Source organism: Pararge aegeria, chromosome 7 (assembly GCF_905163445.1).
Source record: "Pararge aegeria chromosome 7, ilParAegt1.1, whole genome shotgun sequence".
Taxonomy (NCBI): domain Eukaryota; kingdom Metazoa; phylum Arthropoda; class Insecta; order Lepidoptera; family Nymphalidae; genus Pararge; species Pararge aegeria.
This window is the reverse complement of record NC_053186.1, coordinates 12,585,915-12,599,592: the sequence shown is the minus strand read 5'-3', so window position 1 is coordinate 12,599,592 and position 13,678 is coordinate 12,585,915. Positions and strand designations below refer to the sequence as shown.

At 35.1% G+C, this 13,678-nt stretch overlaps 1 protein-coding gene across 2 annotated transcripts; it reads left to right on the top strand.

Annotated features, from left to right (window-relative positions):
• Positions 1 to 826: 826 nt before the first annotated feature.
• LOC120624918 (protein king tubby) lies at positions 827 to 13,077 on the top strand. 2 transcript variants are annotated; one of them, XM_039891720.1, is made up of 7 exons: positions 827 to 997; positions 1,126 to 1,249; positions 1,370 to 1,459; positions 3,665 to 3,849; positions 6,173 to 6,356; positions 7,937 to 8,136; positions 9,017 to 13,077. In XM_039891720.1, exons 1-7 carry the CDS (start codon positions 956 to 958, stop codon positions 9,419 to 9,421), a joined length of 1,230 nt encoding a protein of 409 aa, XP_039747654.1. In that variant the 5' UTR covers positions 827 to 955; the 3' UTR covers positions 9,422 to 13,077. The 2 variants fall into 2 exon arrangements, with proteins under 2 accessions (XP_039747654.1, XP_039747655.1); XM_039891721.1 differs by lacking the exon at positions 1,370 to 1,459.
• The last annotated feature ends 601 nt before the right edge of the window (positions 13,078 to 13,678 follow it).

The following is a 13,678-nucleotide window of genomic DNA, read 5'->3' as shown; positions in this document are numbered from 1 at the left end:
ATTATAAATTCCCAGATTGCCACTACTGGGGATCAACCAATATAAGTTTTTCTGCAAGGCTATATGCCACTCTTCGCTTTTGCGTACAGGAATGTCTTAAGAAGACCCGCTACGAATACGTTGCTATCCTGCGCTGTCGTTCTGTCGCTAATGCTAAATGAAATAAAAGTGGATGTCGTTCAATTGGCGTGGCCTTCGATTTTTCATTGACAGTCACTCCAAACATGCCACACAAATAAAATAAATAAATATACTACGACAATACACACATCGCCATCTAGCCCAAAAGTAAGCGTAGCTTGTATTGTGGGTACTGAGATGAGTGATGAAATTTTTTATAAATAATATACATAAATACTTATAATACATATCATACAATCAATCAGACAGTGAAAAACATTTATGTTCAATACACAAACATTTTCTAGTTGTGTGAATCGAACCCATAGCACTCGGCCGTCAATACTTCCAAACGGCGCGACGCGACGGGGCCTTAGATTTTAATCCATTTGGAACACCAGGACGCCGTTTTAAAAACTGCATACGTTTTCGACATTCACGAGCAGATTTTGGAATTGCCATTGCCATTTGAATTGTTGGATGTATCGTTAGTGCCAGGCTCAGCTTAAATTCATTTTTTTAATTGCTGATCCCAATACCTATGAGATAGCTATTAAATATATTATCTACAGTAACAGTAACATGACTAATAGTAAAACTTTTAATTTATTAGAATTTATTGAAAAAAAGTATAAAAAAATCTTATGCAACTTAGTTTTTTTTTTAACTTGGCAACACTTGATTATCGGGGCAACGGTAGGCAAGATGATTTATAAACAAAAAATGAGCTTACAAAATGCCAATAATTGTATTGAATTTTGAAATAAAAGTATTATCAAAGCTTTAAATATTTGAAAGCAGTTTTTAAATGACTTATATAAAATAATAATACGAGATGGCGTCTTTAAGCGTACGAGACCAGAAGCTCGAACAGCAAGTAAGATTATATCTGAATCAATCTTTATAATAGTTAAAGCCCAAAATATACTTAAAATTTATAAAAAGTGTTGTTTTAAACTGTATGCACTTCATAAAGCTTAAAACGTATGGTGATTATAATTTCAGCGGCAAATAATGGAGCATAAGATGAAACAAAAGAGGCAGAACTCTGGTATGGTTCAAGCCAATGATCTTAGGGTAGGCTCTGCTAAGCGCCCCATATCTGGAAGCCGATCTCGAGAACTCCACGGTAAGCTTAAAATTATGCTAATGTTATCATTTTGTTTCTTATTTTCAGTGTGTGTATTGCATGAATGTATCCCCATTTTTTTTTGTTTAAGTATGCATTTTATTTAATTTTTTAAAACAGGCTATGATGGTCCGATGCAATTTCTAATGTCGCCAGTAAATCCAGACCAAGTTATTCCTCTCCAAACAAATAGAGTCTCAACGTACGATGGTAAGTTCCTTATTGTTTACTTTTAACTTGCATTGCTTACTTAATTAAAAGTTTTCCCGTATAATAATACAGTCAAGATGGGTAAGAGTTTCTATGTAACTTTTTCAGAATGAATAGATATGTGCATTGTAGACTTTCATGGCAACTCTAGCATCCAGATCCAGAGAGTCCTTTGATTGTTTTCAGTATCATATATTCCATTCACCTTTGTCTTGTGCCATAGAACTCAATCGGAAGCATCAAATTATGAAAAGCTCTCTTGACAGCTGGTGTAATATCGCCTGCCATCCATATTGGAGAGGCAAATGGGAGCACTAAATTCCTCTTGCCTATAAGAATAATTGCCTGTCCCACGCAGTGGAACATTAGGCAAGAGATATCAATTGTAAATTAGGTCATAGTGATCCTAATAATAATATGACCTACTGTCTATAGTTTATACAGCATGTCAATTTACAGTAGGCTCATCTTATCTTTGCAGGACACAGGTTCACTTTAGAGCATATTTGTTTTAGGCTATAGTCAACCAAATGGTGTTTTAGAAGTTTGTCTTTTCATTAAATTAAACAGAAGGTTTTTTTCCATGGAAATATTTTCATACCCAACTTGACTAGTATTTATTATTATTTCTAAGCTAATTATTGCCCAAAACTTTGTTACTATTGTTAACAAACATAGTTGTTTCTTTTATTATGTTTTTACTCTGTAGCACAATTGTTAAACTTTCCTTTTATTAATTCCTGCTTAAGTGTTTGTGAAGTATTGGTATTATGTAAGAACCAAGATTAATAATAAAAAAGTTAATACAAATGTACTTTAAACTACTGAAAAGACAATTACAGTGTACCTTAGAGTTAATTTACCAAGTTCATTGGGAACCAGGTAAAGTCTGCATGTTTTAATTTAGAACGAAAAATACAATGCACAATGGCTAAAGAAAAAATTAATGGTTGCACATTTTAAAGTTAACTTCTTCTGAGGATGCTCCAGTGCTTGAGCGAACCATGCATAGAGGCATTTTGTAAGATCTGCGTAGTATATAAAGAGTATATGCAGAATTTAACAAGTTCATTGTAACACCATGCAATATTTGCAAACAAAATTGTTTCAGTTAAGGGTAGTAACTCATTAGAAATCTCATTTGGCGTGAAAAGATTACATGCAAACAGAATTACTTTTGAACTTATAATGTTACAATGAATACCTAATATTTTATAGTGCAACTGACAATTTCCATTGGAAATGTTTGTAGTCAAGCGCAAACTCTACTACCAACAGAATTATACTCATAGATGTTTACTCTGTGGACTCATTAAAGGTCTACTGACTAAAACCAATATTTGTATTGGCCAGTAAACACAATAATGGACTACTAACTTCACTACAATAAATTACTACATAAAACATTAATGAATAAAACTATGAACTATTAGTACATTGACACACTTTATTTAGGAGTTTTTTTACGGATAATGTAATTGTTTCACGTTAACCATAGGCAGTAAGATGACTAATTGTTGTACCTTGAAATGTTGAGTCATAACACGCTTTATTGTGCAGTTACAATAATACTGTATTTAATACTCATGTACCCAATCCAATAGATGATTTGTTTATTAATTAGTAATAAGAATAAGGTACTACTCAGGCCTAAAATTCTAAAAGATTTCCAGTCAAGACATTTCATTATTATCAGTATTAGCCCGGAGTTAGGATATTAACACTATCAACTTTGAGGCTTGGGGAGCACATTAAGGCCAAGTCCCGGTTATTATCATCTACAATTAAAGTACAGTTGTCACCACCCCTCTTCCCACCGGTGTCGTACGAGGTGACTAAGGGAATATAACGGAGGACAAGCAGTACCATCCTCTAGTACCATCTACTGCGAGGGCCAACCCATCTGCCCAGCGTGGTGATTATGGTCTTACCCTACCTTTAGCAGAGGCTTTTAGTGCAGCAGTGGACTGTTATAGTCTATCGACGATGTTAAGAAGCCTTAAACTACCTTCATGAAGCAGCGCAGAGGGCCTGTCTATTTCTACTACGGCACTTGGGAGGGAAAAACTTACAATGATACGAAATTTTTATTGGTAGGTACAGATGTAGATAAAGGTACTTTAGACCCCCGTCGTTGTCGGATATTAGTGGCCAAATCGTTTTTATGAATATATATTATAATTTAAAAAAAAACTATTTTTTCAGAACTTGGCAACCAAATAGAAGTATTGACTGTGGGTGATGACGTTGGCGAAGGCAGCGGCGAGGAAGAAGGGGAAAGTGTACCAGTTTGTAGTATGGGGCGGGACGCTAGTACTGATGACGTCTGCGCCGACGCAGCGGTCGCTCCTTTGCAGAACAGAGCACAAAGGGAAGATTCTCCTAGCCAGGTAAATGTTCCAGACCTTTGTAGAAGTTCCGATGGTAGTAACAAATTGTGTACTGCATGGTATGGAGACGCAAATACCGACGACGCGACTGAGTATAAAGGAAAGACTCTCCTGGCCAGGTGAATGTTAGTAGTGTTGTAGAAAGTTTATAGAAGTTTCCATTATAATGTAATATAAGATAAGAGAAGTGTGCAGCATATGACGAAACGCGAACTAAATTGACGTAAGAATTTAAACGCATTGGATAACCACATGTATTGTGTGTTACCGCATCATTACGCGACAAAACGTTTACAATATTATAGTAATACTGCTTTCGGCGAGGGTAGCAATGCCCCTGGTCTCGATGGTTAGAAGTCAGGCATGCGCTGCGGGGCCGGACCGCTCCGTGTATGCAACAAAGATTTTCTTCCGTAGAACGCCACAGATGTTACGTAACGTATGTTTCCTGGAAAGAACCCCTCTTCAACCTCTGTGGTCACAGGTGCTATCTCAATTGTATTTCCTGTTAAGTGACGTATGTATAAATGCGGTTACGAATTGCTTATTGCTCATAGACAATGAGTTTCATTATCATACAATGTTTAGTTGGTTTCGTATTACTATGAATTTTAATACTTACCAGGTCGCAGTGTGTTACCTAAACTATCTTGGAGTTTATTTACGTGTGCTAGTTTATATCTTCAATTCATAATGGGTCGTGAATTACTTTAACTAGCTGTTCATATCTTGGAAGTTATATTTACTAGTGTTAATTTATTTATTCTACTCGTATGAAAATCAGTTATAATGTTGCGCTTGTATTTGGTAAGCATTGGTTACTTTTAATCATTGTTTTAATCTTAACGTTTTTCCTATGCAAAAATCGATTTATAAAATTACTTCATCAGTATAAAATATGTTATAAAATCAATTTTAATAAAGTTATAGAAATTAATGTTATAATTGGTAGAAACTAATTCCATATTGCACCCAAATAATTTCTTCCGCGCATTTTAAGTTATGGAACCATCATCGACAATTTTTTTTTTTGTTATTCAGGTAATATCGTAATTCAATATTCAGGTAATATCATACTATTGGTAAAATCGTATTATTGGTAAAAAATAATAAACGATAGAGAAAATACATACTAAGAAAACGAAATGAACAGTTTGGTTTACAAGAAACATCCTATATCGAATGTCAGTAGCGAGGTGAGGGTGATGTATCAACTTATTCAATTGCGGTCGTCTCATGCGGCGGAAAAATCGGATAGATACTTAATTATAAGGTGCTTCCGAATGTCTACATGCATATATTGATGTTTTAATTTTTTATCACTGGTACTAAACTTCAATTATTTTTGCTTAGAGTTAATGAAGATTAACAGCGGTGATAGCCTATAGGTTAGGACTTCGGCTACAGTTTCGAGGGGCCGAGTTAAAATTCCAGCACGATCATATAGCTTTTCTTAGTTATGTGCGTTTTAAGCAGTAAAAATTGTTACGGGTTTACGTAAAATAACACACTGAGACACTTTATCTATAAAACATTTAATTACAGAGACATTACAAGTTAACTACAGCTAATCACTACAAGCTAAAACTAATTTTACGTTATGCCTATATACTAAAAGCCTAATTAGTTTGGACGCCAGGAGAGTTCTTTGATGAAGGATCGGAACTCTGCCAAAAACCAGTGGACCTCGGCTAGCTGATCTCAGGGATCTAGTAATTTTATGGTGCCAGGGTTAAAAAGGGCATTTCTCCATGCTACGAGAATAGAAAGAATATATTAAGCATAAAACTATGCGAAGCTAATCGAATCCTAGAAAAAGTACAACTTTTAGACTAGGATTCGAACTCGGATGCGGCGTTATACGTCTAGCCACTCGACCACTGCGCTGTCGGCTACCGCAACGACCGGAGTGAAAATAAGAAACCAGTACTACTAAGCTAATACCTACATAATATCTCTTGCTTTAACGGTGAAGTTAAACATCGTGAGGAAACCTGCATGCCTGAGAGTTCCCCATAATATTTTCAAAGGCGTGTGGAGTCCAGCAATCAGCGCTGGGCCAGCGTATACAGCCTATACTCTTCTGTGCCCTGTGGTAGGCTGGTAATGTATGGATAGGGTGAATGAACATTGGATATATGGAGAATCGATAGCAAAAAGGGCAGGCAATCAATGATTTAAAAAAATCACTGCATTCAACTTATAATAATTTATCTCAACTTATACCTACCTACTTATCGCTATTAGAAATCCTTTGTATAAGTGGTGTACGAATACCCCATTCAGAAATAGAAAATATAAAATTTGCATTGTATTTTTCCAGACTGCAGAAATCGAAGGTTCAGTTGAAGGCTCCGTAGAGACGTTCGTTATAACTCCGGCTAAACATGGTACGCTTTACAAGTGCAGGATAGCGAGAGATAGAAAAGGCATGGATAGAGGACTGTATCCCACTTACTTTTTGCATCTTGAGAAGGATTATGGGAAGAAAGTGTTTTTGCTGGCTGGTAAGGACATTTTTATAATCGTGACTAGCTGTCCCTCGCGACTTCGTCCGCCTATAAGTCAACCTTAAAAGATAGACATATGCTGTCGCAGACTTTTTTTAGAACTCTTAAAGAGGAACAACTTTGTCATACATGATTTCATCAAAGCTTTAACCGTTTACACAGGGCACGCAGCGGAAAAAAATCCCCTATTTTGAAACATTCTTAATTGGTGCTATGCTCCTATTGGTCTTAGCCTGACGATATACATCTCATAGCATTTCTAAAATGGGCTATCCAACACAGAAATTATTTCAAATCGGACCGGTAATTCCTGTGTCAAGTAAAAACCAAACAAACAAACAAACTCTTCAGGTTTATATATTAGTATAACATTTAGAACACCTACTCATATCGTGAGGATTTAGACTTTATCGGCATCAAATCAAAACTTTATTTATTGAAACAAGTCTAAAGGAGGCACTTTTGAGATGTAATTTTTTTACATTGTAGTGTGCTGATAATAAATACATTCATTAGCTTAAAACTACTTTACTGTTGTACTATTAGGGTTCCAAACACGCCTTGGTATAAGAAGAGCACACTAAGATGCCGTGTTTTATTTTTGCTATCACCATCTTAGTTGCACAATGTAAATGAGTTCAGACCTAGTTAAAGCATTCATAACCAAGCTTTTTATAGTTTACCTAATAATTTCTAGTATCATGGCCATGGGTATTTGAATATGTTTTCCAAAGCATAAGATATTATGTTGTTGTATACTGACGGCGGAACAGAATAAAGTTGTCAACGCCACTTCTGTTCCCGTGGGTGTCGTACGAGGCGACTAAGGGAATGTAACAGAACGGGCAACAGCGTCCTTTGTGCTACTACTACTGTAATCCTGTCTGCCCAGCGTGGGAATTAAAAACAAACCCTCCTGTTGGCAGAGGCCTCAAGTCCAGCAGGGCTATTCTGTATCTCAATTGACACCAAATTTAGGTCGCCACTGTGGAATGCTAGCATTAAATAACGCCCAAACCATTATTATATTGAAATGAACTCAGTTGGTAACTTGGGTTTCAGAATGCAAAATATGTATTGAACAGGTTATTTGGCGTCAACTTTCCACAGTGCTAGCCACTGTGCACAGTGCTACACTTAATTTGTTATCAACTGAGATACAGAATCTGTCTGCAGCAGTGGACTGTTATATGCTATTGATATTCAGCATTTCATCAAAGTATTTTCGTTCGCATAGTTACGCTTTAGCCAAAATATAATTGCGCTTTAGTTCCATGACATTAATAGTGGATAAATCGTAGCTTTAGATAAGCTATGCAAAATGATACGTGTATCGATTACCATGTAGCTGCGTAAAAAGAGACAGGCAACATATTCAAGCCAGCCAACTTACAAGCTCTCAATCCCTCTCTTATGAGAGAGGTCACCCGTACCCAGCACGCACCATTAACTAAGTAATGTGCGTTTTAAGCAAAGTTCCCTATACTGTTTTCAAAGGAAGTGTGGAGTCCACCAATCCGCACCGATAAACCTGTACCAACCTGTGGGACTATGAAGTAATCCCATTTTTGTTTCAGGCCGTAAACGCAAAAAATCCGCGACTTCAAACTACCTGATGTCAACAGACCCGACCGAACTAACCCGTCAAGCGGACAGCTTTGCTGGCAAACTGCGCTCCAATCTATTGGGCACAGCATTCACTGTTTACGATAACGGTAAAGCGTGGCGCAAGAACCACAGAGACCCGCCCAGGCATGAGCTTGCTGCCGTTGTTTATGTGAGTTCAGTTATATTGTATCTACATGAAAAACGTTTTTAAAAATAGAATGTTTTCCCGACACTATATTGTACTTTAAAAACGTTTTCAAAAATAGAGTGTTTTCTCGACGCTTTATGGTAAGTACTTTAAAAGTGTTTTTAAAAATAGAGCTTTCGGTCGGCCTGAAGATAGGCCCCCGAAACTTTGCGGAACCCATTTTAGCATAGCGTATTTGAAATTTTGCAATATCGGCAATAGAGTAAAACATTGCTAATTTAAACAAGCTAATAATTCGTGTGCTTATACTGCAAATGAAAGAAATGCATATTGGTCAAAGGCATAGTTCTTATTAGCATTTAAGAGGACTTAACATTTTGTCAATTGACTTCAAGACTATCTGTTGACTTTGGAGTCGTTTATAGTAGTTATTTACAAATAAAGTGGAAGCTTTCTTGTTTTTCTAGGTTAAAAAGTAACCTATGTCACTCCATCTTTTTAACCAGCTCTATGCCAAAAATATTGTTGATTGGTTGCTAATTTTTAACGTGTATATAGTACATTACCGAGTGAAGCTAGGGTGTTTTATTTGGAATCGCGAGTGTAGCGGTAGGTTTAGTGTCGCCCCAATCGCAGGGAACAGTTTTTGAATTATACTTTTCACACTTCACAATTCCTTTTCCTAAGTTTCGGAGAAAAGTTTCGAACCTAATTTTTGAGATAGTTAGATGTAAGATCAAGTTGTAAAATATTTATGAGTAGAGCTATAATGAACTGCGCTGCCTCATAAATCTTGTATTGTATATATCGTATATATCCACGGTATATTTTTAACGCCCAAGACAAATATATGGTGTTGATGCTATTCATATTTTTTTAGTAATTAAAATAATATTTCCAGGATACAAACGTCCTAGGCTTCAAAGGCCCCCGAAAAATGACGGTCATCCTACCGGGAATGACGCCGGATCGTCAAAGGGTTACAATAGCGCCTCAGGACGACAGCGAAACCCTTCTAGAGCGTTGGAAGGGCAGTAGCTTGGATGATATTGTGGTATTGCACAATAAAACTCCAGTATGGAACGATGAGACCCAATCCTACGTGCTTAACTTCCACGGGAGAGTTACACAGGCGAGTGTTAAAAATTTTCAGATCGTTCACGATTCTGAACCAGATTACGTGGTGATGCAGTTTGGAAGGATCTCTGAGGACGTCTTCACTATGGACTACAGATACCCTTTGTGCGCTTTGCAGGCTTTCGGTATTGCGCTCAGTTCGTTTGACAGCAAATTGGCTTGTGAATAGTTGTTTTTTGTGAGTTCCTTCGATTAATAATCTAATAGATATGCTTGTGAGTCGTCGAAAAGTGACCTTGAAGGTTCTAAACCAATTTTTAGCGTCTAAATATGCAAAAACAAGTGACGAAGTATTGCAGGCGTTACATACAACGGACAACAATTTTAATTTGCTACTATAATCCGCTAAAACTAGCCAAATCGGCAAGGTATAATTTCAGGGGTGTTCAAGAGTTTATCTGTGTGGACTGTGCAGATTTGGCGAATTATAGTATTCACGTTTAACTTTTTATACGAATATCTTATTTATTTCTGCTTATTTATGTTTTACACAACACTACAAATAACGTTAATTATAATTATAACTTTTGATTTAGATTTTGCAATGGACCTCATATATAGTACATTATTAATCGAAAATTCCCTTAAATGTAAGTTATCAAGTAAATAAAGTCTTCAGCTTTTATCTGTCGTTTAAAATGGACTACCGAACGTCATGATTTGACAATTCAACATAAAGCATTGCTTTATGTTGCATGCTATGGTCATTTCTAGAAGGTTTCAATCTCCTGTCTTTCTATTTTATTTATGTTATTCTCATAATAACGTCACTGCTTGTTACCAGTTTAATGATCCAATAAAAAAAAAATTAAATAATTAAGGCAGATTGACGCTGCTGTGTTATTTACTTGATAACCTTTTTTACCCTGTGGATCACGAGTTGAGTTTATAAGGAGATTGTAAAAAAATATTGCATTTGCATTTAAGTGAGTATACAGTTTAGAAACGAAGGTATTTGTGCGATGTTACTGCGGGTTTCGGCTTTTCTTCTTCTGACGGTCATTTGCGGCAAGGATACATTTATAATGATTTTTCACATGCCCTTACTTCAAGGTCACAAACTCTGCAGTAACAATATGCGGCTTCAACGACAATAAATAGAGTCCCAAAAACTCTTAAGTTGATGCATCATGAGCGTTATAAACAAAATGGCAGATCCTACGCGCTGTATCACTGTTTTCGAAATGTATAATCACTTGGCTTGTAACTAAATAAACTCAAACATCAAAGTTTTTAGGTAGTTTTTAGTGTAGATATATTTTACAATCATGTTTTTTTACAAGGCTGGGTCTTGTTTTATCAATGTTGTTTGATAAACTATTGTTAAGTATCATCACGGATTGCGATTTTTAAGGTTAAACGCACAATTATTACGCATATTTTAAGTTATATCTTAGCAAATATTTATGGGATCTTGCGATATGAAGCGGCCAACTTGCTGGCAAAATCAAGGACGAGGTTCTTCACAAGATATTGCCAGAACCCAAGAAAATTTAGCCTAAGAATATCTAAAGTTTTATAAGCAAAATTTGTTGGACTCAGGCAATGTCACGTGACAAACCCGGCGAAACTAGTTTGATTTTAAAACGAAACTAGTTTGATTTCAAAACGAAACTAGTTTGAATATCAACCCATTACCGGCTAACGGGTCTGCTCCCACAATGAGAAGCGTGATGTTATAAGCAATAAATCTGCGAGTAGGCAGAGCCCAAAAAACTATTACAGCTTCAAATATACTACAAAGTATAAATATACTACAAAGTATAAATATACTACAAAGTATATTGAAAGGTTTTTCTGGAAATCTACGCACACTATTTAGTTCTGGGTGCTTGTGACGACATAGGTTGTGTTTTGTTTGAGTACGGCATCGAGGAACCAATGATAGAAGTATTAGTTTTTTTGAAGTATTAGATGATTGTGTAACAATTCGTAGAGGTTATTTAACTAGTTTTAATGGTCCAAGATGAGAGTCCAAGAAGGATTTAAGTACGCGTATGGACTGTTCCCCTATTTGGGATTTTAGATTGTACGTGTCATAACCACGGTTCTATGAACTTAATAAACCTGACGTGTACTTGAGGCTTGGATTTGCCACCGATTTTATTTCAAATCCTAATAAATACTTGGCCAAGGGCGTTGTTTTTTACAATAGGCTATATTCTCTGTCTGTTACTTGTTTTGTTTGCGTTTTGTATTGTATTACAATGTAACGTTTGGTATTTTAATATGAAATTAAAAAGAAAAACATTTATTCAGCAAATTATACAAATAATATGCATTAAAAGATAAATAATATCTTAGTTATTTGAGATCTTCAGCCTCATGACATCCATTTCTTAATTTGATCATAAAATATCTGAAAGACACCGAGGGTAATGTGGCAAATCCAAATTGAATATTAATTTTAAACGTACAAGTAAGTCTGTGGCATATTTGGTGTGTAGATAGCTTTAAGACACTTGATAAACATTCCGAGAATTATTTAACTATTTATGTGTCGAAAAATAACAATAAGAAACGACACAGGCTTACGGATAAATTTGTGCACTGCGGTGAAAGTATTGTACTTGATTAAGATAAATTATATTATAGTAAACACAAATCTTTATGAACCCTATGTATGAACACAACATAAGTGCCTGTAATACCTACATGAACTAAGGATTTTTTAATATGAATTTGAAATTATGAATATGGGTCCAAAATTTAAATCGCGTCGCAAAGGGCAAACGGATTGCGGTAAGGCGCTAGCAAAAGTATTTTATGTTTAGGAATGCAGGAAGTGCCCTAATGTATCGATATATTGGTGAAATTGGTTGCGCCCCGCTTTCTCAGTCCAAGGCAAGGGTGCGATTCTCACAACTGGAAAATGTTTGTGTGATGAACATGACTGTTTTTCAGTGTGTAGGTGTTTATTTGTATATAAGTATTTATGTATCATTTATTGGTTATCTTAGTACCCATAACACAAGCTACGCTTAGAGTGGCTTTACGTGGTGATGTTTGTTTCGTATTATCATTATTTATTACTTAATTCCAGCGGTTTCAGTGAGTGGAAATACTTAATCGAATTTAAGTTTCGGTATCTCATATCTTACTGTTCTCATATAATAAATGTCGTTCAAAAATTATCGATATGTCAACAAAAATATATATTATTATACATCCTATAGCCCACAAAGATTTGTGTATACTTAGAGTTTAGGCGCGTATTTAAGTAACCGGGAGAAAATGATTTGATGTCACAATAATCATATTCCGCGCGAGATTTTTGAGACAAGAAATCAAATTAATTTCTTTAGGCTGTTAGTAAAATATATTTAGAATGAGTTTGATTCCTTATTTAAGTTTTATTATATCAATGGTTGGGCTATTTCGGTTACACAAATCCCAGATAAAACTAGCAGCTCTAAGTGTGCTATAAGTGCTAACAAAATATCCCGAAAAAGATGACACTATATCAGAGAGACGGCCAAAGTAAAATGGATTTAAACTTCCTACTTTTAAGGCTTCACTTTATTCACAGTAACAATAAGCATTCCTAGCAGTCCGATGTTCGACTTTCAAGCTATAGGCATAAGGCCCATTTTCCTTCGACTGTTTTGATATATGAATACGAGGTTACTATTTTAGGCGTGAAATTCTTATAGCAAGAGCGCTGTTTTAAGTTTGATGTGGGATTGTGTTCAATTAAATTTTAACCATTGTGTCCTAAATGTATTGACTTAACTTGCCTTTATTTTATTTTAAATGTACAAATTTTGTGTCATTCGTATATAACAAATTGATTATGCGTTTTTGTACTAGTCACTATTACGTATTTTATTTAGGGTATATTAAAATAAAATAAATTAGATAAGTGATTTTTTGTACCATATTTAATGTTTTGTCTTTTTAATACATCACAATACTGTTTTCAGTGCAAATTAATATATAATTATAATTCATTCTTTATTCGAATACATTCAATAGATAATTGATACATTTTTGTGATTTATTTACGTATGCTTTCTAAAGAAAAGTTTAAAAACTTTATTAATTAATATTTGTGACGGGTGATTTGTTTTCTAGGGATAAAAAAGTAGCCTGTAGCTGTTTAAGAGCTCCGTTGCTGCGTGAAAAAAAAACAAAGAATATCGCATTTAATATATGAGTACTTATTATTTTAGCATAAATATTATATTTTGGAATAAAAAGAAAGCATCCGTAAGTAGATCTTTATTCAAACTTGTTCATATCGATTAATACAACGTATTTTTGCTTATAGAACTATCAAAGCAATCTTAAATAAAGAGCACATTCACGAAGTTAATATTTTACTATAACACTTAACTTTTATTTATTTATAATAGGACGTAAGAAATTTTACTATACATTATTGACAACCACATTTATAGGTTTCATAGCACGAATTGACTTAAGT